The 24,760-nt window shown below is 37.6% G+C and overlaps 1 protein-coding gene across 3 annotated transcripts in view; it reads left to right on the top strand.

Annotated features, from left to right (window-relative positions):
• PHLPP2 (PH domain and leucine rich repeat protein phosphatase 2) overlaps positions 1-24,760 on the top strand; it is a 75,023-nt gene that overhangs the window by 37,632 nt on the left and 12,631 nt on the right. For 2 of the 3 annotated variants that reach the window (XM_019654225.1, XM_019654233.1), the window contains 9 exons: positions 89-279; positions 7,435-7,560; positions 9,317-9,471; positions 11,231-11,377; positions 11,768-11,998; positions 14,125-14,327; positions 16,973-17,033; positions 21,144-21,239; positions 22,610-22,765. In XM_019654225.1, coding sequence (XP_019509770.1) covers positions 89-279; positions 7,435-7,560; positions 9,317-9,471; positions 11,231-11,377; positions 11,768-11,998; positions 14,125-14,327; positions 16,973-17,033; positions 21,144-21,239; positions 22,610-22,765 — 1,366 coding nt within the window. Of the gene's footprint in view, positions 1-37; positions 280-7,434; positions 7,561-9,316; positions 9,472-11,230; positions 11,378-11,767; positions 11,999-14,124; positions 14,328-16,972; positions 17,034-21,143; positions 21,240-22,609; positions 22,766-24,760 lie in introns of all 3 variants that reach the window. The other variant, XM_019654244.1, reaches the window with a different exon arrangement.

The following is a 24,760-nucleotide window of genomic DNA, read 5'->3' as shown; positions in this document are numbered from 1 at the left end:
CGAAATTTGACACATAGTACTTTCTTTTCCCTTTCAGTGTTCTTATCCTACTTTAATGGTGGCTTCTGAAGTACTGTTTTCTTTTCAGAAAAACCATGCCACATGGATCATCTGGATCGAATCCTTCTCTCGGGCATCTATAATGTGCGCAAGGGGAAGACCCAGCTGCATAAGTGGGCCGAACGCCTAGTTGTTCTCTGTGGCACCTGCCTCATTGTTTCCTCAGTGAAGGATTGTCAAACTGGAAAGATGCACATTTTGCCTCTGGTTGGGGGAAAGGTAAGACTCACAAAGATGAATTATTCTTCATTTGATCATCTTAATTGAAAAAATATTATATATGTTTTTCATAGCTATTTTCATATCTTTTTAAAGAAGCCAATATGAGCATTATTAATGATTACATCACAAAGTTTATTTTTTAGAGTTCTTAGCTTTAAATGAAAGAAACTAACTCAGGCTAATTTAAGCATAAAACAGGTTTATTTACATCATAGATTCTCTGGGAAGGCCAAAGGATATCCATGCCCCAATTCTACTGCAGAAACCTTTTTTTGAAGATACTCCTGTCTCCACTGGATGCTGTCACTGGTAACACCAAGAGTAGACAGAGGATGCTAACACTAGAAGCTGCTTTTGGAAACTAGAAGTGGCTGCCATTATCCATCACCAATATAGATTCTTTCCAGTTTCTTCTTTTCCCCCATTAGACTAACATTCAGAGCCTGGAGTGGTCCTAAGCCTCTATCCAGCAGCCGTGGAGGTGTGCCATTTCTTGCAACTGTACTAGAGAATTCCCCATCATAGGAAAGAAGTTCAGTCAGTCAGACAGAATGACAGATGACTGGAAATGGATTTGTTAATATTTATATGAAGCCATATATAACTTTTATTTATTTTGAATCTTAAATATCATAAAACAGTCTGAATTTAAGAGAACCTCCAGACAAAATGACTATGAATTCATGTTTTGAGACATCCAGTCTGATCCAGACACACAATATAGCAATATAGATAATATATACACACACACACACACACATATATATATATATACATACATATATATGTATGTATATATATGTATATATATATATTAAGAAGATAAATATATAAAAGGACATAGTTGAGCTTAGGAATATAGAATAGAAATTTTAAGTGGTGAGTAGGTCTGAATCTGGGGGCCTGCTGGACTCTGTGTCTGAAAGGTTGTGGCAGCCTTTCAGTATTTGGGTCTAAAAGTGCTTTGCTCATGATGGAGGACCTGGCTTAATGAATGAATGTGTATTAACTCCAGTATCAGCCGTGAGGCAGGAGTCCACCACTACCAATATGAGACCTGGTTCTGGTCTTGGGGGCTGAAGGACACAATGAAGAAAGTAGGTAAAATTTCTCCAAAAGGAAAAAAGTGAGTGAGGGCAAAGTTGAGGGGTTGATGGGGAGGAAGCGGAGACAGGGCAAGAAAAAAAGAAAAAATGAACCTTCCATTCAGGTAATTCTTCTCTATTCTCTCTCTTCCCTCACTAATAGAAGAGAATTTTGTTCAGGGTGGCAGTATGACCAAGATTAAAAACTGTATTTCCCCCACCCCCTTTGCAGCTAGTGGTGGCTAGTAGATATAAACAAAAGTTTCCAGGTGGGACGTTTGGGAAAGCCCCTTTAAAATGGACAGACATGGATGGCTTGACCCTTTGCCCTACTTTTTCTTCCCTTACGGAACATAGTCCCTCAGTATTGGAGGTGGAATAGTCATGTGATGATTGGGAACAGCAAGCATATGCTAAGTGTGGTCATCTGGAAAATAGAAGGCACTTGGGTCCCTGGTGGGATTATGGAGCTGCTGTACCAGTTATGGACTCACTCTATTTTTTTAAGCCACTGTTTTACAGCTGAATATAATTAACTGATATACTGAAGAATTTTACAGATAAAAAACAGAGAAGAGCCCTTAAGGGAGGTGCTGGTGTACATTAATAGGAGTTTCAGAGAAGAGAGTAGAGGAGAACAGAGAAGCAATATCTGCAGAAATAATGGTTGACATTTTTTCTAGAAGTAAAGACAAACATGAGTGTTCAGATTGAAAGTACACCGGCTGTTAAGTAGGATAAGTAAAAATGTATCTACACTTAGATACATTGCAAAACATGAAGGACAAGGAGCAAATCATAAAAATTTCCAGGGAGAAAAAGATTACCTACAAAGAATTGACAAGTCTTTTTTTTCATCAACAATATGTACTAAAAGACTCTTTACAAAATTGCTGAAAGAAAATAAATGTCAACATATGTTTTATAGCCAGCTGAGTTATCTTACAAGAGTCAAGGCAAAAATAAAACATTTTCAGACAAAGACTGATGAGCTGACATAGTCTCACTGAAAGAACTACTGAAGGATGTATTTCCAAAAAAACAACTCCCTGCCAAAAAGAAAAAGTAAAAGAAAAAAAGAGAACAAAGGAAAGTAAGTTGAAAGAGAAAGTATGAGATATAAGAAACAGTGAGTAGAGACATTGATAAAATATGGTGGTAAATTTAATATTGATTGTAGAGAGTTTAAAATTTTTTAATATTTTAATTATAAATTTTAAACTACTAGAGCTCAAACTACCGTAAACAATATTAAAGATGTGTTGGCATATTCGATAAATAAAGTGTAATACATTCTGGGGATAAGAGGATAGAAACACCAAATAACTTTTAACATTATTAGAAAAATTGTCAAGTATGAATTAAAAAACATTAAGGCTAAACACTGAAAGTAGAGGGAGAATATATTCTGTAATGCTAAAAGAAGGCAGGAAAAGAGTTATAAAAAAGGAGTAAAATAATTAGCATGGTAAATTATCACAAATTATAGTGATAGAAATAAATCCAAATATATCAGTAATCACAATAATTGTGATTATTAGATTGTTATTTATTGGGTTTTTTTAGTCATATTGTTATTTAAATCTTACTACTTATTGTTTATAGCAGACACACCTAAAACATAGAAGGTTGAATGTGAAGTGATGGAAAAATTATACTAGTCAAATAGCAACCAAAAGAAAATTGATATGGTTATATTAACATCATACGAAACATTTACATGAAAGTTTATATTACAACAACAGACTGTATCCAGAATATATAAAGAACTTTTACAACACTGTGATAAAAAGACAAATAACCTAATAAAAAACCGAGCTAAAAATTTGAACAGATCTTTTACCAAAGAAGATATACAGATGGCAAATAAACACTTGAAAAGATTCTCAACATCATTAGTCATTGGAGAAATGCAATTAAAATTACAGTGAGGTAGTTACACACCACTAGAATGTCTAAAATCAAAGACTGCAAAGATGGGGAGCAACTGAACACGCATGCATCATTGGTGGGAGTGCAGTCACTTTGGAAACCTTTTTTTTCATTTCTTAAAAGTTAAACATACGCTTATCATATTACCCAGCAATTCTCCTAGGTATTGAAAAATGAACACAAATCTTTACAAAGACTTTAAGTGAATGTTCATAGCAGCTTTATTTCTAATTGCCCCAAACTGGAAACAACCCAAATGTTTATTGACTGATGAATTGATAAACAGATTTGGTATATCTGTACATGGAATACTATTGAGCAATAAAAAGGAATTAACTGCTGATACATACAAGAACAAGGATGAATCTCACAAGCGTTATTCTAGGTGAAAGAGGCAAAGTACAAAAATCTTTTTATTGTATGATTCCATTTATATGAAAATCTAAAAAAGACAAAACAACTGTAGTGATAGAAAATATCACTATTGCGGGCTGGCCGAGTGGCGCGATGGTTAAGAACTCGCTTGGGATGCCAGAGGGCCCCGGTTCGGATCCCACATGTGAGGGCCAGTGACACTGCCCTCCACAGCTAAGATGCTGAACAACAGCTCAACCTGGAGCTGGGCTGCCATGAGTCGCTGGCGACGGCGTAGGCTGCAGTCCCTGTGGCAGTGGGTTGCCATGGGCTACCGTATGTAGCCAGCAGCCAGCGTGAGCGGCCAGTAGCCGCAGTGAGCGGTCGTCCAGAAGCCAGCGACTGATCTGCCTCGCCAGAGCAGAGCGCAATGATGGTGCCAACTTGGGCCAGTGAAGCAACATCCTCCACAACTAGATTGAAGAACAAAACGACAGCAACTTCCCCTTCCCCCAATTCCCCAGCACTGTTCCCATACCCCCAATTCCCCAATAAAAAAAATCTTAAAAAAAAAAAAAAGAAAATATCACTATTGCCAGGGCATGGAGGGGAGAGGATTGACTATAAAAGGGCACAAGGGAAACCGACTACAAAACGACTCGGGGGTGGGATGGGGGGGTGAATATAGCTGTATTCATTTATAAAAACTCATCAGATTGTGTACTTAGAATTTTTTTTTTAAATCCACAAACTTAATGTAAAGTATACCTCAATAAAATTTAGCTTCCATAAAACACTAATGCAGAAACACTAGTAGGGATAAAGAAGCTCACTACAGAATGACAAAAGGAACATTTTACCATGAATATTTAATAATTCTGAAGTACATATTTTACAGTGTAGTCTCAACATATGTAATGCAAAAATTAACATAATTACTCAGAGAAATTGAAAAATGAACTTCCATTGGGAGATTTACAAACCTTTCTCAGTACTAGACATTATATGACTCTGTTTTTCTGTGTCAAAATCAATAATAAATATTTAAAAGGAAAGATTATTCTAAAACTATTATCTATTCATTTCAATAACACCCTTGATTTTGACACAGACTCATTCAATTGCAGTGATCTATTACTAAGCAAAATGGTCATGTCGGTGAGCATCACAATTGAAAGTTATGAATATTATAAAATTTATTGGATCTTTTTAATATGATTCTTTTTTGCTTAAAGTATTTTGTATTTCTGCCACTTGATTCAATCTTTGCTTGGCACCAGAAACGTAATGATTTATGAGTATAACTTAGAAGTTCCAGCTGTCATGCTAGATTAAGATTCAGTAACTATGTATACCAAAGTGAGATGTCAAACAAAGATGTAAGTGGTTCCATAACTATAAAAAGATTTCATCCTCATCAAAGCTGTATAGGTTGGGTTGTTAGATTTGGAGAATTTCTTTGAAGAAGGCTGCTATTGTGCTGTGATTCCCTACCACCACCCCAAAAGGGAATGGGAGGTTTCTGCCTCTTTCCTCAAGCCTGGTGAAAGAGGTTTCAGCAGGACTCAAGAGAGCTTGAAAGAGGTCTCCTGCACTAATGGGGCCTAGTGGACTGGTGTCTTGCTTTCTGACCAGGAAGCCTTGAGGATAAGAGATGCGCTTCCTAGCAGCTTTGGTGACAGAGCGGAGCCTAGCTCATGCATTGGGATCATTGTGTACTCATGTTAGTTAGTTTGTGACTCATATGGAATTGAAAGAGAGTGAGAGCCATTGGGTGGGTGGGTGGATTCTCTTAGAACTTGTTCAGTAAGGCCACCTGGAGGGGCAGACAGATTTCACTGCACGACAGGCTGAAAATGGACCACCAGGTTCCTTCAGGTCTGAGGAAGAAGTGGTCAGTTGCTCGCATAGCATGCATTAGCCAGGTGAAGAGATCTGTAGGTGAGAAGCCGTCATTGGTTGGATTGGGGTGAGGGGTATCCCAAGAACCCTCAGAAGGATCCACTGAAATCTGCTTTAAAATCCCCTTTAAAATCTGCTAGGCCCAGAGAGTGTGAAGTCAGCTTACAACTCTGCTAGTCTAGTAAGAACCTTTGTGTTTATATCTTCCTGTCCTTCCTCTCTCTCTACTTAAACTCGGGAGGGAGTCAAAAATGGCATCTAGTCTACCTAGTAAATAAGAGAGGAGCTGAGTCCAAAAAGCAGGCCAGGGCACCCCTTGCAGGTAGGCAGCTACCTCCAGTGTGGCCGAGTTTTGGGGAAAAGGGTTGGAGTAGTCTAACCTTTGAGGTGGAAATTTTGCCTTGTATCACGTGGGCCTGTTCCAAAAACTCTTCCTGGCCTGAAACAGCACAAATTCTTGTATCACAGGGACTTGTACTTGCTGTTGCTGTGCCAGGAAGCTTCCTCCCCTAGGAGGTTTCCCTGCCTTGCTGCCTGACCCCATGAAGGTCTTTGTTTACATGTTACCTTCCTTGTCTGCCCTATTCGTCATTCACACCACCCACCCTGTTCCCCTCCAAGCCCTTACCCTGCTTTGTTTTTCTTTATATTAGTTATATATTATAACATGTTATGCTACATCATGTCACAGTTATTGTGTTACAGTGTTAGTCTCCTCTCAAATATAAAGGCCATTGAGAGCAGGGGCTTTGTTTTTTTTTTTACCCTGCTGTGTCCCCAGCACCCCCAATAGTAGATTGCATTCATTCAAATATTTAATTATCAAATCAAAACTATTTCATGATTAAAGAGTAATAAATAAATTTACTTATGATTATATCCTATGAGTCCTACTCCTTCAACATACTTGTTAAATCAAGTATTCCTTTTGCTTTTTCTAAACAGCTTTATTAAGATATAATTAATACTCCATTCAATTTACCCATTTAAAGTGTACAGTTCACTAGCTTTTAGTATATTCACAGAGTTGTGCAGCCATCACCACAATCAATTTTAGAATATTTTCATGACCCTGAAAAAAAAACCCCACACTCCTTAGCCATCGTTTCCCCATTCTTTCCCCAGCCCTAGGCCTAGGCACCTGCTAATCTCCTTTCTGACTCTACATAGAGTTGCTGATTCTGGACATTTCACATAAATGGAATCGTGCAGTATATGGTTCTTGGTTACTGGCTTTTTTTCACTTAGCATAATGTTTTCAAAGTTCATACGTGTTGTAGTGTGTATCAATATTTTATTCCTATTTATGGCTGAATATAGTCTATTGCATGGATAGATCAAATTTTGTTTATACATTTACCTGTTGATGGACATTTAGGTTGTTTCCACTTTTTGGCTCTTAAGAAAAATGCTGCTGTAAGTTTTTGTGTGGATATATGTTTTCAGTTCTCTTGGGTCTATATCTTGGAGTGGAATTGCTGGGTCACATAGTTACTCTGTGTTTAATCTTCTGAGGAACTGCCAGACTGTTTTCCAAAGTGGCTGCACCATTTTACATTTCCACCAGCAATGTATGAGGGTTCCAGTGTCTTCACATCCTTGCTATACTTATTAACCAACACTTAATTATCTGTGTTTTTTATTTTAACTGTCCTAGTGGATGTAACATGGTATCTCGTGGTTTTGATTTGCATTTATCTAATAACTAATGACATTTTATTTGCTTTTTGGCATTTTGTGTGCTTATAGCATTTCTCTATCTTTTTTTGGAGAAATACTTATTCAAATCCTTTGCCTATTAAAAAATTGAGTATTGTCCTGTGCCTTTTGACGAGGATATGTTTTATTGGTTCTGGTTTTCTTTTCTCCTCTTCTTTAGATAGAGGAAGTTAAGCGACGGCAGTATTCCCTTGCATTCAGCTCAGCTGGAGCCCAGGCTCAGACCTATCATGTCAGCTTTGAGACTTTGGCTGAGTACCAGAGATGGCAACGGCAGGCATCCAAGGTGAGAAGCTACCAAACGTCATGATGTGGGGATGAGAATGTAGAAGCCCAATAGAAATGTGGTTTTTTTTAAAGATTTTTGTATTGGGGAATCGGGGGGATGGGAACAGCACTGGGGATTTAGGGAAAGGGGAACAGACAAGTTGCTGTCCTTTTGTTCTTCAGTCTAGTTGTGGAGGACGTTGCTTCACTGGCCCAAGTTGGCACCATCATTGCGCTCTTCCCGGGCGAGGCACATCAGTCGCCTGCTTCTGGGCGGCCGCTCACGCTGGCTGCCATCCACACACGGTAGCCCATGGCAACCCACTGCAGCAGGGGCTGCAGCCTACGCCATCGCCGGAGACTTACGGCAGCCCAGCTCCAGGTTGAGCTGTTGTTCAGCATCTTAGCTGTGGAGGGCAGTGTCACTGGCCCTCATATGTGGGATCCGAACCAGGGCCCTCTGGTGTTCCAAGCCAACTCTTAACCATTTCGCCACTCGGCCGGCCCTAGAAATGTATTTTTGAAACTAAACTTACTCCCCAAAAGAACAAATTAAAATTCTTACGCATTTTATTCTAGGCCTTTCTGAGTATATAATGAATGAAATCATGGAATTCCACCAGGTCCTTATTATTTATATTTGCATAGTACAAAATGCTTTCAAAAGTGTTTTCAGGTGCCTTTACCTCTCTATACTATCTCTATGAGGAGGGTAGAGCCTTGAAGAAATGAGATTCTAATGACTTCTTCGACCATAGTAGTCAGTGATCGATGGAGCCATTCCCTAACTGGTAGCCTAATGCTTCTTGGTCTGTATATATTTAGAACAGCTTTGATGAATGACCAGATTTGAGCTTACTGATGGGACATTATTATTCCCTATCACAAACCATTATTCCTGTATGCTGAGGGTAATTAGCTTTTCAGCATAATTTCTGCTTTTTTATCTTGGAACAATGAAATGCTCTAAAATTCTATTGCAGTTTCCAAATTCTGTTGTTCTCTTAGCTATCGTCATAGAATTTTAACACATTTTTCTTTGTGAAGCTAAATAGTTGCATGAAGGATTTTTTTCAGTATAATGACCTGTCATCAAAACATGAGTGACTTTTCCAGTGATACTTTGTTTTTTTAAGACTCATTTTTCGAACCCATGTTTTATTAGTATATTATTACAGAATTATCAACCTTGTTTTGATTTTATTGAATTTTCTCTACTAATATTGTGGTGGTAATAAAATCTTTTCGGAATAAAACTAGTTTCAATTTTTAGTAGCTATTCCATTCTTCTGCCCTGAGAAGTTCATATTTTTTTTAGCACCTTTTGTATGCTAAGCAGGGTGCTATTTGCTTGGTTATTTAATTTTATCCTCACAACAGATGAAGAAACTGCACTAGTAAGTAGCAGAGCCCACGTGGCTACAGAAGGCCATGTCTTTCGATACCACACTGCCTCCCAAAGTTTTGTAGTTATTTTTAATCATCTTAACTTTATTTCGTGCATGAAATGTTAGTTTTCCATCTTAATGATTTATATTTTTTATCCTTTGTTTATAGATATTTTACAGCATACCTTTGGGTTTTCCTAGAAACTTGTGGTTTTAGGGAGAGTAAAAATGAGCTGGTTTTTTATAAAGGAATAATTGGATCTTGTTATCTTTTTTTCCTTCTGATCTTTTAAATCTGTGCCTTTTTATGTAAATGTCATTCCATACTTTGCTGGGTGAGAGCATTCAGTACTAGCTGAGATGACTCTTATGTTTGACCTCGTTCAGGTGGTGTCCCAGCGCATCAGTACTGTTGATCTCTCATGTTACAGCCTTGAGGAGGTTCCTGAGCATCTCTTCTACAGTCAAGATATCACCTACCTCAACCTGCGACACAACTTCATGCAATTAGAAAGACCAGGGGGCCTTGACACTCTCTATAAGTATGTGGAGAACAGGTTTCCAGACTAATGTCTTAAAACTGAATTGTAATCAATATCTTACTCCTTTATACTGAAAGTGAGCCTGCTTACCATCATCTATATATTTGAAAATTTCCCCACCAGTTTGAAGAGGAAGTAAAATTTGTTATTTACAGAATTTTCCCACTCCCGTTTTCTCCTCTATAAAATAGAAAATAGATGCAAAATTTCTGTTATGGAGGCAACATTGAGCTGCCATTGATCTGGATAATCTTTTTCTATAAGTTATTGACAGTGATGCATGTTCTGTTGCCACAGTAAATTAAGAGACTCAGTTTATGGAAGTTTCTGAATCAAAAGTATCAAGCATAAATGACAAAAATAGGGCTTTTATCTTTCTTTTGTACCTGCTACTGTGAGCTCTTGAGTCTTTTATTAGCTATGAAACCCTTTTCTTCTAATAAAGGAACCATTCCACTCCTATGGGACTATGACCCATATATTTTTCCATCTCCTTTGTTAGAATATAGTCCCCATTCCCAACCTCCATCCATGTCCCCTCCCGCCTTTAAAAATGGATGGAAGTGAATAAGTATATGGTGTAAGTAATTGTCTGGGGTTCTTGTGGGGAGGAGAGAAATTGGAAATTAAAGCATTCAAATTATATGGTGATTAAAAAGATAATACATGTTGAAATGACAGTTTACACACTTCCTTAATAATTCGTATTTCTAGAATAATTTTCAGAAAATTATCTGATATGTTTTACAATGTTTTTCAAGTATAAGACTATAGTAATGAGATAATTATTTTAATAATATTGGTATGTGAAAATAAAAACAAGCTATAACTTTAAGAAAGTGGGTTTTTGCATTTCCTTCTGAGTTGCTATGAAAATAAGATTAACCGAGTTTGAGGACTGGGTTAGGAATTCTGAAGTCAAGGCACCAAGCCAAAGGAACAATCAGTACAGTACTCAAGGTCAGGACAATTAGAAATCAACAGTTAAAAATTTGACAGAGGACCATTAGTGTGAGGTACCAGGGATTCAAATCTAGCAGCAGGTGACACAGATTATTATCATGGAGAACACCACCTCAGCCATACCATCTTGCACTAGCATGAGAACAAAATATAATACTCCTAAAGTAGAATTACTAAAGTGACTCCTATGGATCCAATTTATGATACTATTTTTGGCCGAGACAGTATAGATACTTTTACTTGTATGAACAAAACAGAAGCACTAGAAATTAGTAAAAATGAACATCAGATCATATTACAGTAAAACTCCATGTTATATACATATTGTTAAGCTCTAAGTGGTCCATTCATTTCAAGTGATATTTGAGCCAACATAATTTCAAATATGAAAAACGTTGCTTATAATGGGATTTGATCTGCATATTTGTTAGTGATTCCTGTGTCCATGAATATTAATTAGTACAAGGCTTTTGTATATTGCATGTAGAAATTTAATAAAGGAAAAGATTTCAAGCATATCATTCATTATGACATGATACAAAATAATTGTACCAGCATAAGCTTTTCTTCAAGATTTTCTGCCTTTTATAGGGTAAAAGAGAAGAACTCTCATCACACTAGACCTGGTTTCCTTGATAGCATGGACTGAGCGTTAGTTATCTTAGTATCTGTGCCATGTACAATGTTTGGCATGTAGCCAATGCTCAATAAATATTTGTGGAACATATTCTATGATGGACATTTAAAACAGATTGCTTTTTCATTCAATAGTATAATTTGTGTCTTTGCTTCTTAGATTCTCTCAGCTAAAGGGCCTGAACTTGTCCCATAATAAACTTGGGTTGTTTCCTGTATTGTTATGTGAGATTTCTACCCTGACTGAGCTAAACCTTTCCTGTAATGGATTTCATGACCTGCCAAGTCAGATTGGCAATCTACTGAAGTAAGTATCTGACTTTTACTAGATTCATCTTTTCCCTTGCAGAGTAAGGAACTTGTCTGGCATTTGGAGTGAAGTTAGTACCATGAGCTCTTGTAGTGAAATAAATCCTGTAGTTATGATGATTCTGGTCAGCAGCAGTTACTTACCTACAGCAATGACTAGTCCCTCAGTTTCAACAGCAGAGGCTATGACTATTTTTGATGTTGGCAGGACCACCCATGTCCATTATGTCTAAGCCATCTTATTAATAAGTCCTTATAGATAGACTTAGGATGTTTTATCATTTATCGGATTCATTATAAATTAGTAACATAAATTAGAATCCGTAATTCTAATTCTAGCCATTCCAATTAAAACCTTTCGTAAAGTAGATTTCTTTTTTTCTTACAGTCTTCAAACTCTCTGTCTTGATGGCAACTTTCTGACTACTTTGCCTGAAGAATTGGGAAATTTGCAACAGCTTTCCTCCCTGGGAATTTCCTTCAACAACTTTAGTCAAATTCCTGAGGTCTATGAGAAACTCACTTTGTTAGATAAAGTGGTTCTGGCAGGAAATCGACTGGAGGTCCTAAACCTAGGGGTGCTGAACAGGATGAGCCATATCAAACATGTAGATTTAAGGTGAGTTCATTCGTTACCATATTTTCTTTAGAGTGACATTTGATGGACCTTTAAATTTTCTCTTTATAAAGATTTCGGGGGCTGGCCGAGTGGCTCAGCTGGTTCAGAGCTTGCTTGGGAGCGCCAGCTCTGAGCAGCAGGGCTGCGGTTCGGATCCCACATGAGGGCCAGTGATGCTTGCCCTCTACAGCTAAGACGGTGAACAACAGCTCGACCTGGAGCTGGGCTGCCGTGAGTCGCTGGGTCGCCGTAGGCTGCAGGAGGGCTGCAGTGGGCTGCCATGGGCTACTGTGAGCGGCCGGCAGCCGACGTGAGCTGCTGTGAGCCACCGAAAGCAGCCGTCCAATGGCCGGTGACCGATCTGCCTCACCTGGGAAGAGCACAATGATAATACCAACATGGGCCAGTGAAGCGACGTCCTCTATAACTAGACTGAAGAATAAAATGACAGCAACTTCTCTGTTCCCCTTCCCTGGTTCCCCAATGCTGTTCCCCTCCCCTCAATTCCCCCCAAAAAATCTTAAAAAAACAAAACAAAGAAAAAGATTTCGGTAAAACACTAGACTTTTAAAATAGTATATATTGTCAGAGCTGTAGTAAAGCTTCCTCTTTCACTCAATAGCAGAGAGATTATGAATGAGGTGTAGGGGTACCACATGGTTCCTCAAATTGCCTTTGACAAAGGTTGTCCTGACTTACCCTCCCAGCTACATTTTGGAGAATTCCCATTTCCTCATATCCTTACCAGTGTTGGATTTTAGCAGAAGTTTTACCTTATTGTCAGTATAGTAGGTAGAAAATAGTATTTCACTTTTTTTTTTTTTTTTAAGATTTTATTGGGGAATTGGGGGAGGGGAACAGACAAGTTGCTGTTATTTTGTTCTTCAGTCTAGTTGTGGAGGATGTTGCTTCACTGGCCCAAGTTGTCACCATCATTACGCTCTTCCCGGGTGAGGCAGATCAGTCGCCCGCCTCTGGATGGCCGCTCACGGCGGCCCCTGGCTGCTCGCTACACATGGTAGCTTATGGCAACCCACTGCAGCAGGGGACTGCAGCCTACGCCGTCACAGGCGATTCACAGCAGCCCAGCTCCAGGTTAAGCTGTTGTTCAGCATCTTAGCTGTAGAGGGCAGTGTCACTGGCCCTCGTATGTGGGATCCAAACCCGGGCCCTCTGGCGTCCCAAGCCAGCTCTTAACCAACGCGCCACTCAGCTGGCCCAGTATTTCACTGTTTTAATCAATTTATTTACTTAGAAGCGAAGTTGAGCTTTTTTTTTTTTTTTTTAATGTGCTTATTGGTAGTTTTTCCATAAACTTGCCCATTTTTCTATTGAAACATTGGGTTTCTTCTTAATAACCTTTGTATTATAATTAAAATGTTAAAGGTTTTACTAATAATTTTTATAAGAGTTTATTTTTGAGTTGCTATCTTTTGTAAAGGAAGCTGGTAAAAGACATATACTAGATGTTCTATCATTTACACTAAGCCGTTGATGTCCCTTGTAAAGATACAGTTACAGAAAAATTTATTGAAATACGGGAAAATGAGAACAGGTCAGTGTACATTAAATCGTATACTTATATAGAAAAAAACCACGAAGCCATTTTCTGTAATTTGCCCTTGAACTATTCCATATAGAAACAGCTTATTTTCCTCTTCATTAATTAATGTAATGTGAATGCTAGTGAGAGTAGGCAGAACAGTAGGAAGAAGTATGCCTGCTTCCTCTCGATCTTGACATGGTACTCCATGACTGCTTTGCTACTCACTAACCCAGAAGGTTATGTTCATCTTGTTCCTTTGTCCTGGTCTTTCATCCCTACCTAACTTTATTAGGTATTTGGATGTAAGTTTTTAACTAACTTTGTGGGTGTGGTCCCTTTTTTCCTTTCTTTTTATATAATTTGTTATATTTGCCAATCTGGATTGTCTAACAATTTATAAACAAAGAACTCAGGGTACGGCTATCTGATTATTTACTTAGTACCTTGCAAAATGAGGCAAGTAGTGAAAGTCTTAAGTTGTATAGGAAAGTGAAAGGGAACATACCGCTCCTATTTTTCTTTTGGTAAGTACCTTTAGTAGAATTTATTACTAATGATTTCCTTATTTCTGAAAATTAAGGATGAACCATTTGAAAACCATGGTTATTGAAAATCTGGAAGGAAATAAATATATCACCCAGATGGATTTGCGGGACAATCAACTGACTGACTTAGATCTTAGCTCCTTATGTAGCTTGGAGCAGCTACATTGTGAGCGGAACCAGCTGAGGGAGCTGACACTCAGTGGCTTCTCCCTTCGAAATCTCTACGCCAGTTCAAACAGTGAGTTCTCTATCCAGCCTCCTGTTTTTTTTCTCTCGTAGCTCTCATCAGAGCTTTCTAAGAACAATGGCATTTGTGATGTTCCTCAGCCACTTTGCAAAGTGAAGTTTGAGGTCCATTGAGACCTAGCTTTACCTTTTCAATTTGCCGTCAATACTAAAGTGGTTGAGATATGCATAAAAAAGACATTGCAAAACACTTTGAGCTTCACTAAGTGCCAAATATTTACTAAATATTTAACCCTTTGCCAATTTCTAATCTAAACCCTTGTACTGCCTCAGTTCTAGAATGAGAAGCACCTCATTTCAATAGTGATTTGCTCCAGGAATATTTTTCAATGTAAAAGGCCTCATATTTGTTGAGGCCATTCTGTGTATGGAGAGCTCTTCTTTATCAAGAGGTTATAATTACTTTTTCTGCGGTTAAAGAAGGAAAAGATATTCAATTTCACTGTCAGAGAAACGCAAATTTAGATATTACAATTTTATACTCATCAAATAAAAAGAATGCTAAGTGCTATTGAAGATATGGAGAAGCAACAAATCTTATACGCTGCCAGTAAGAGGGTAAGTTAGTAAAACCACCTTGGAGAGCAATATGACAGTGGTAGAGAAGTCGAAAGATGCATGTAGCCCATATTCTAGCAGTTCTGCTTGAGATATCTCCCAAAGACACTCACATGTATAGAAGGAGATGAGTACAAGAATGTTTATTACAGCATTGTTTATTATAGTGAAAAAAAAAAGACTATTAATAGGAAAATGGGTAAGCTAAACTGTGATATATTTATAGATTATTACACAGAAATGGAAATCAATGTACTGAAGCTTTGTGTGTTAATATGGATAAATTTCAGAAACATTTTTGAGCAAAAATAGAACGCATAATTATATGTATGCCATTATAGTTATATCACATTTTAAAACACAAAATGTTGTTTTAGCTATAAGTATGCCATAACACTATGAAAGAATCCATGAGAACAGTAAAAATCATATTCAGGATGATGTTTACCTCTTGGTATGTGCAGAGTTTTAATTCTAATTTTAAAAAGTCTGAAGTATACACATAAGGCAGAATGTGAAGATTTGTTAAAAGCTAGACGATGGGTGAAAGAGTGTTCATATTTTAGTCTCTTTATTTTTTGTATCTCAAATACATTATTAGGATAAAAGATAGGGACTGCTCTTGTGATTTCCTTTAATCATGTTACAGAAGCTTCATTTGTAGCTTAGATTAACTGCTTAGGTCAGAGTAGTGTCAAAGCTGATGAGTGTTGACTTGTGTTTATATAGATATTGTGAGATGGTAGTAGGTTTTCTGCCATGGAAATATTTATTATCAGGCCCATTCTCTATTTTTAATGTGTTTAAAAGAATCTGAATGACTGGCCCTATTAGAAAAGACCTCGTTGACATACATGCCGTCCTTAGTAACCAAGATTCTATCACAGTACTGAGCTAAATGGGGCTTGTTTTAAGTTAACTACTCTGTTTACAGAATCCTTAAATTCAACAACCTGGAAGAATTCACATCAACGCTTGCAGTTTTGATGCCTCAAAAGTAAAGATCTCAGTTTCATAAAAGAAGTTATCCAAATGATCAGTGAATATAGGAAAAGGCAGTCAACTTCACTAGTCATCAGGGATGTGCAAATTGAAGCCCCACTGTGACACCATTATATACCTACCAGAATAACTAGAATGAAAAAGACTGAAAATACCAGTGTCAGCTTTGGGAGTGTAAATTGATACAGCCACTTTGGAAACTGTTCAGTAGCATCTACTAAAGCTGAACAGATGCACCTCTTATACTCCTCAGTTCCTTTCCCAAACTGATATTCAACATAAATGCATATTAGGCCACAAAAGACATGAATGAAAATGTTCATAGAAAGATGCAATATTCATAGTAACCCCAAATGGAAAAGTCTTAAATGCCCTAACTCTAAAATGGATAACTAGATCATGGTATATTCACATAAAAAGTTTTTTGTAGCTGTGAGAATGAATGAACTACAACCCTGTGTGATAATATGAACAAATCCCACAAGTACAATGTGGAGTGAGCGAAGCCAGATCAAAAACTTTACATACTGTATGTGTATATTTCTGTAAGTAAGCAAAAGTAGTCAGAAGTATAGGGAGTCAGGACGGTATTGTCCTCGTGGGGCAGTTACTGAAGGGTAGATGAGAGGAAGCTTCTGGGGAGCTAGTAATGTTCTGTTCTTGGTCTGGGCACTGGTTACAACAGTGTTCTGTTTGTAAAAATTCGTTGATCTGTACACTTAAAATTGTTGCCCTTTTCTATATTTATGTTTTACTTTAATTAAAAGTTAAAGTATTGCCAGTAAAAATGCAGTTACTAATTTTTTAAAAAAGTAAGTAGCTACTGTTAACATTTAACAACTGCCTGATCTAGTGTGAATCCAGTGCAATACACGAGGATCCTTCGATTGTTGTATTGGTTTTTTAATTGGGACCAAGCAGTTAACGTGAGTTACCTAGTGGTTTTTATCTTTAGTTCATCTCAGTAGATGCCATCAGTCTTCTCTCTGATGATTTCACTAAGCCACTTTTCCCTTGTTTACTGTGTCACTTTCTTCTTTAGAGAATGTCACTAACACCTATGTGTTTTTTTATTAGGGCTGACAGCAGTGAATGTCTATCCAGTACCCAGTTTTCTCACTTCTCTAGAACTTTCCAGGTGAGTGTGGTGCTTGTTTGATTTTTAATATTTAAGAGATGCATGTGGATAATTTGGTGGTTTTGAGGTACAAGAAATCTAAATATATTGGAATATTTGGATAACCTAGAGAAGGGCAAAAGGATGAGTAGAAGAATAAGTTTACTGGCCATACTGTTTAGTTACAGTATAGGAAGGGTCCTCTTGAAACAGAAAGGTGCCTGTGAATTACTCTTTCTTAAAGTCTATCACTTTAGGATGAAATGAACCATGGCAGTGATTTCCTTTTTGCCAGTTGGAATCAGATAATTCTTGGTTTTTTACATAGTGGTTTATTTTTAAATTTTTATTACTCTCTTGATGCCTTTGTAACCCATGTTGATCTAATTTTCAGAGAGAGATTATTATATATTTAGGATTTTATTTCTGGTGGTGGTCAAGAATAAACGTAAATGAGGTTGCTTTCTTGCCTTCATTCATTTTTAACATGTTAGGTATTCAGGATTCAGTGGTTGAGTTTTACAGTCTAGTGTAGAGTTTGACAAACAAGGGGGTTACAGGAAGCATTGTAAGTGCTATGAGTATAGAGTCCTAGAAACAGGTACACAGGGCAGTGGGCAGAGTCCTATATGGTCAGGATTGTTGCAAAGTTTAAATGAGATAATAAATGCAAAATATGTAGCACAGTGCCTGGCATAAAATAGTCTCAAGATATTAGCTGTGATAGTGAGGTTTCTTTTTGTTGCTGTTACTTTTTTGTCATTATTATTATTAAGCTATTGATCTAGATTCCCTTCCAAGCAGTTCTATCATATGAGGTGTGATCAAACAATATGGTGAATGTTTAAATAAAAAAGAATTTATTACAGTATAAAATGCATTGCCATTAATCCCCCTCTCCTAGAATACTCCTCCTCTCTTCAAACACACTTATCTCATTGTTTTTGCCACTTTCTGAAGCAGTTCTGGAAGTCCTCTATCGTGAGTGTCTTTAGTTGCACTGTTGTGGCTGCCTCCATGTCCTGAATCATTTTGACTTTGGGGAAGAGCCAGAAGTCACACGGTGCCAGATCTGGTGAATAAGTTGAATGAGGACACACCGTAATGTTTTTATTTGACAGAAATTGCCATACCAGAAGCAATGTGTGACACAGCATTGTCACAATGGAGGATGATTTATGGCACTCTTTAAAACACACCTTCTCTCAACCATAGCTCACACCTGAGTGATGGCACTGAACAATTTGACACTTGTTACACACTGTTACTAAGATTTGAAGCGCCGCTTCGCATAGTAAAGATCCCTGCCTTTCCATTGGATGGTACTTGGCAGCAGCATTCACTGTATATTGTGATCGCAACGAAAAGGCTCCATGTCACACATCACTTCTGGTACAGCATTTTCTGTCAAATAAAAACATTACAGTGTTTCCTCATCCACCTTATTCACCAGATCTGGCACCACGTGACTTCTGGCTGTTCCCCCAAAGTCAAAATGACCATGAAAGGTAAACATTTTGAATCGATTCAGGACATCAAGGCACCCACGACAGTGCAACTAAAGACACTTACGAAAGAGGACTTCAGAACTGCTTCAGAAAGTGGAAGAACAATGGGATAAGTGTGTTCAAAGGGAGGGGGATTAATGGCAATGTGTCTTTAACTGTAATAAATTTTTTTTTAATTTAGGCATTCACCGTATATTTTGACCACACCTCGTATCTTCCTAGTAAAACCCCAGCATGGATCAATACAAACTTCTCCGCTGAGTTTGTTCCTTGCTGAAGAAAATCATATGGACACCACTATAAATGCATACTTTCCACGCTTACCTGGAGCTTCTTGGTCTTTTCTCTTGTCAGCTCCTTGCAGTGTCCTGGGCATCTGTTCCAAATTGCTCAGCTCCCCTCAACTGCACTGTCCCTCATCTCCTCCACTCTAGAGCTTAGTTTCCAACTTGACTGAGAAAATAGAAGCCATCTTGGGTGATGTCCCTCAGCTTCCTACCACTTTGCTTAAATTAATGTAAATTCGTATCCATTCTCAACTTCTTTCCTCTGTTCAGGGCCAGTCCAGCCATCTGTTCCTTTGATCCTGTCCACTCCACTCCCGCTGCTCCATTTGTCACCCTCGTCCTCCCATCGTGTGTGTTCAGTGTCTTCCTTTTTCTCAGTCTGGACACACAATCATGTCCCTTTGGTTTTAACAAACAAAAAAAGTTCCCTTTATCTTGCAACTCCTCTAGCTGCTATCTAATCCTCATCTTCTTTCTGTCCAAGTTTCTCGAGAATTATTTACATTTGTTAGCTCAGTTTTCTCAGTTCCCATTTGCTTATCCTACCACAACTTGCTTTAGACCTTCTCTTACGGAACTTTTCTATATTGATACCATTTGTTAATGGTGTCTTTCTTTCAAACATGCTATTTCCTCAGCTGGTTCATACTATCTTTTTTCACGTGACTTTGACCATTCCTTCTGTCTCTTTCAGCTAGCTCTGTAAAAGTTGCTTATTCCAAGGTCTGTCCTTGGCCCACTGTACGTCTCATTTGATGTGATCTCATTTGTTCCAGTGATTTCAGCTACACTTCAATGTCAGGGTCACCCAGATCGTCAGCCCAGACCCTTCTTTCAGCCTCAGACCCAAGTGTCCAGTTTCATACTAAGACGTTTAGACCTGCACTTTTCCAAGTGCCTTAAATATGTGCAAAATTAAGCTCATTATCCACCCCTCCACCTCATTTTAACTTGATGTCTTGTGACTACTTCAACTTTTTGGCATTAGCACAAGACAATTATATCCAGATGGACACCACTATAAATTCACAATTTCCTACCTCATTTGGAGCTTATCAGTCCTTTCTCTAGATCTGATTTTCTCCCTGGTCATCTAGGCTAGAAACCTGGAAGTCATTTTTTATTCTTCTCTCTGCTCTACTCCCATGTCTAATCCATCTACAAGTAGTTTTGGTTTTTGCCTCCTATATCTTTCTGGAGTCCCTCCCCTCTCCTCCATGTGCATTGCCACTCATTTAGTCCCATATCATTTCTTGTCTGGAATTCTGTAATAGCTTCCTGATTATTCTTCCTTTTACTAATATAACCACCTCAACCAGACCTTCATGTATCCACAGAGTGAACTATTTAAAGTGCAAAACTGACAGTCTGCCTACTGCTTACAAACCCTTCAGTGATCCCCCCTATACCTGCAGGATAAAGTCTAGACATGATTTAGGTCTCTCCAGGTATGTTTCTTACCACTTTCTGATCCATATTTGTTGCTCCAGCATCACCAAGCTGCTTATTATTTTCACATATATCATGCCATTTCTTTTCTTGCCTCTGCTCTACCTCATGTTGTCACCTCTTTCTTGGAGTGTTCCCCTTAACTCAAGTCATTGTACAACATTTTTCAAATCTAACCCAGATGTTATTTCTTAGGGAGTTTGCCTTGATCCATTTCAGGCAAAGTGCTTCCTTCACTAAGCCATCAGAGCAGTATCTGCATTTCTTTCACAGCACTTGTTTCATTCGACCTCATCATATCAGTCAATCAATCAGTAGATACTTTGAGACCTAGAGAAGCTAAGTAACTGCAAATAAAATTCCTTTTACTAAGTGTCTACCCAGTGCTCTACTAAATATTTGAGCTCATTCTAAATGATTGAAGCTCCCCGCGCCACTAGTTATCTTTTATCCCTACTTCCTTACTTTTATTCTTTCTGTTCATTTTCCCCAGAATTTGTTTTTCTTCTCCCGCAGTCATTACTTGTGGAAATCCTACTCACCTTTGAAGGTTTGTTTAAAATGCCACTGCTTCCATTAAGTCCTCATCTCTCCCTCAATCATCCCACCACATGTGTGCTTTCGTACTCCTGAAAGCCTATGTATCTTCTTTGAGCATATAGCATAATTGATCCATTATTATACATGTCTGTACCTATCTCTGTCTACCTTTTCTATCAACAACATTCTTTGAGCACCTACTGTATTCCAGGTAGTATACCAAGAATGCCTTGGGGTTAGTGCTGCTGCCATGAAGGGGCTCAGAGACCAGTTAACAGATGTATTACAGAGAGTGAAATGAGTTCCACTCATCATTTTAAATGATGACTTTTCATTATTTTCTACAGAAACCTGCTGGAATATGTCCCTGACTGGGCCTGTGAAGCAAAGAAGCTAGAAATATTAGATGTGAGCTATAATCTTCTGACAGAGGTTCCTATGAGGTAAGTGTGTGTTAATGTGTTATTATTTATGTATGTATGCATTAATATATATGTTTGTATGCATGTATTTAATTATTTTCCTAAATTGGGGTGGCCTTTCATAGGTACTTTCATTCATTTGTTCAGTAAATGCTGAGTAACTGCTGAGTGCAGGGCAGTGTGAAGTGCTGTGAGGAACACGTAATGGTGAATGCATAGTCTCGACTCCAAGGAACTTAGTAAGGAGATAGCTGAGGGGACTAATGCACAGATAACTGATAAAATGTAACAAGAGTTGCTGGCATAGGTTGGTGATAAGATACTATAGTAGTAGATAATTTTTATAAGGTAACTTATTATGAGCTGGACAATGTTCTGAGACCTTCGCTTTTATTATCTTATTTAATCCTTTGACAGCCTAATTATATAGGTACTGTTATCCTCATCTTACAGATGAGGAAAACTAAAGCTTGGAATGGCTAGGTAACTTGACCAAGGTCGCCCTTAACCAGGAAGTGATAGGAGCTGACACTTGAATGTAGTCATTCTTACTCCAAAGTCTTCACTCTTCATCACTATACTGTGTGAATAAAATATTTTAGAAATTCAGAACTTTGAATAATCAGAGAATGCTTCATGGAGAATGCATTATTTGAGTTGACCTTTAAAGATTGTGGGATATCTGTATGTGGAGGGAGAAAGAGAGATGTAAATGGTATATTCAAAAGCACTGAGGTGTAAAATCTGTGGTTATGACCTAGTGGCATCTTTAAAATTAAACTAGAAGCTTTGTAGCCCAGTAGGTATGATCCCTATCTTTGGAGTCGGAACTTAGTTCATATCCTGACTGTGCCATTTATTACATTCAATATGAGATCTTTGGCAAATCTCAAAGTCATTATCTCTTCTGAATTTCATAGTTAAATTGCCTAGCACATTTTTAGCACTGAATAAATAGTAGTTTTGTTATAATGAGTTTTGTTATTAATTTATTATAGTCAATTATATTAATAGATTCACTGAATTTTTGGTGCTGTCTAGACTTAAAATCTGAATTGATTTATTCTAGGAATTGGTTTTTTTAATTGTGTTTTATTTTTGTTTTATTGTCGTTGTTTAGATTTGTTCTGTGCTATTTGCTTTCATTAATTCGCCTTCTCCCAGAATGACCTTAATGACTTTCTGGTGGGTGGTGGGTAAACATATGGCTGTAGCTGCTTTCTTGGCTCAGGCACTTGACCATGATCATACTGTCTAGAAGAGTGTGTTTCAGTTCATTTACTGATTTCACTTAAATAGCCAAGGGCAGACTCAGAAATAAAGATTTAAGTAAGTTTTTTATTTGTTTCTTTGTACTGTGTGTGTCATTCCCCCCCCCCCCCCCCCCCCAGAATCCTTAGTAGCTTGAGTCTTAGAAAACTGATGGTGGGACACAATCATGTGCAAAACCTTCCAGTGCTGGTGGAGCACATCCCTCTTGAGGTGTTGGATATTCAGCATAACCTACTTACCAGGCTGCCAGATACCCTCTTCTCCAAGGCCTTAAAGTAAGTACCATACATTTTATTTAGAAGAGCAGAATCATTGGCTAAACAAACTGCACTGACTTGTCATTGGGGTGACCTTTGGAACTATATTTATAGTGTTTACCTCATAATCCAGCTATGGGTGGAGACTTATTTGCAAAATCTGTGAAATAAAATATGACACTGTTTTATGAAGCAGTAATCTTTAACTCAAAGTTGAAATAACCATCAAATACTTAAGTTTTAGTGTTGTAAACAATTTCAAACAGTTGGGGACGGTTCAGACTTTCAGAAAACGAATTCAATTATGACCTTTCAAGAGCAATTACAGCATTATGATACAGCTTCCTTTGCAATTTTCAGCTTTTAGGAGAAAAGGACATACCACTAAAGTTATTTTAGTTTCTGCTTCTAGCTTTACCAAGCTATCATTAAGTTTCATTCTCTCTTTTTTTTTTTTTAAGCTGAGCCATCCTGCTACCTATTGGTAGCTTAGAGGCAGCTCAGCTCGGGCCGGGCATCGAACCACTGTTGCTCAGAGCTCAAACTCTTGAGCGCGCTCTTAACCAACTGAGCCACTCGGCCGGCCCCCTCATTCTCTATTTGCAGCACTTTTTTACTACCTACTTTGAAAACTGCATTTAAAGGTAACATTGTTTCAAAAGGTGTTCTTTGCTTTCTCATTTAAATTATCAATAGATTGATAATGTCTTCATATTTTAATACCCGAAATCAGGTTTATCTCATAGATACATCACCATAAAAAGAAAACTAGTTTTCATTTTAAACTACTTCTCTTCTGCAATATGGATAAGGCAATGTTGTCTTCAGTTTAGAAATGGAAAAAAACAGAGATAAGCAGTAGTGATTTAACATAAGGCTACAGAAGACATACAAAAGCATTTAGCACACCAGTGTGTCTTGTTCTTTGTCAGCGTATACTCTCTTAACATATAATACACCTGGTTGGACTTTCCTAAAAATAAAATCTTTGGAAATTGTAAAAAATATTTGAAGGAGATTTTTTTTTTTTGGAAAGATTATATGGAGTCTTAATGCAGTAACATTTGTTAATTAACAGGTATTTGTTAGTAATGCATAACACTGCATTTAATTCTAATGACAGTTTGAATAAAATTACAACCTTAGAATCTGTAGAAAGTAAGTTACTTAGCAACTGTAGCAAACTGTCCGTGATACTTACTTAATACTAACTCTTCACACAGCACTTCTGGGACATACAAAGACACAGACACACAGTACCCTCAATAGCTTAAAAGCTAACTAGGGATGTAGATCACACAAAATGGAGAAGACGTAAGAACGCACAACGTGTCTAATAATAGTAGCTGCTTTTTATTGAGCATGTTCTCTGTATATATCAGACACCATGCTAAGAAAATTTTTAAAATCATGGCATGTTAGTTAGATTGGCAGAGATTAAAATGAATTATGATACTCAGTGTTGACAAAGGTGTGACCGCACCTTTGGCATTCTTATATCCTTCTTGTGTATAATTAAATTATATATATATATATATATATATATATATATATATATATATACACACACACACACACACACACACACACACACATACATACATATATCTATTAATACGTATAATTTGATATAGCTTTTCTGGAGCTCAGTTTGGAGACATATATATATGTAAATCTTAAAGTTATGTGTATCCTTTGACCCCACAAATTCTGCTTCTGGGAATGTAGCCTAAACAAATAATTGGATAAGGACACAGAGGTGTTTATTACAATGCCTATAATGGCAAATACAGAAACAGCCTATATGTCCATTATTAGGGTATTATAATGGGTTGGGCTGAATAAATATGATGCTGTTGAAGTCAGACAAAAATTTTTGTGGAGGGTGTCTTTACAGTTGAGATGTTTGTGAACCATGATACTCAACAGCATTCTTTTGGGGGACACTAAATAATGAAGCTAGGGTAGAATCAGGCCACTACAAAAGCCTGGGACTACAACCAAGCCTGTATT

This window comes from Hipposideros armiger, unplaced genomic scaffold (assembly GCF_001890085.2).
Source record: "Hipposideros armiger isolate ML-2016 unplaced genomic scaffold, ASM189008v1 scaffold_9, whole genome shotgun sequence".
In the NCBI taxonomy this organism is placed as follows: domain Eukaryota; kingdom Metazoa; phylum Chordata; class Mammalia; order Chiroptera; family Hipposideridae; genus Hipposideros; species Hipposideros armiger.
This window is presented reverse-complemented; position numbering and strand designations above follow the sequence as displayed.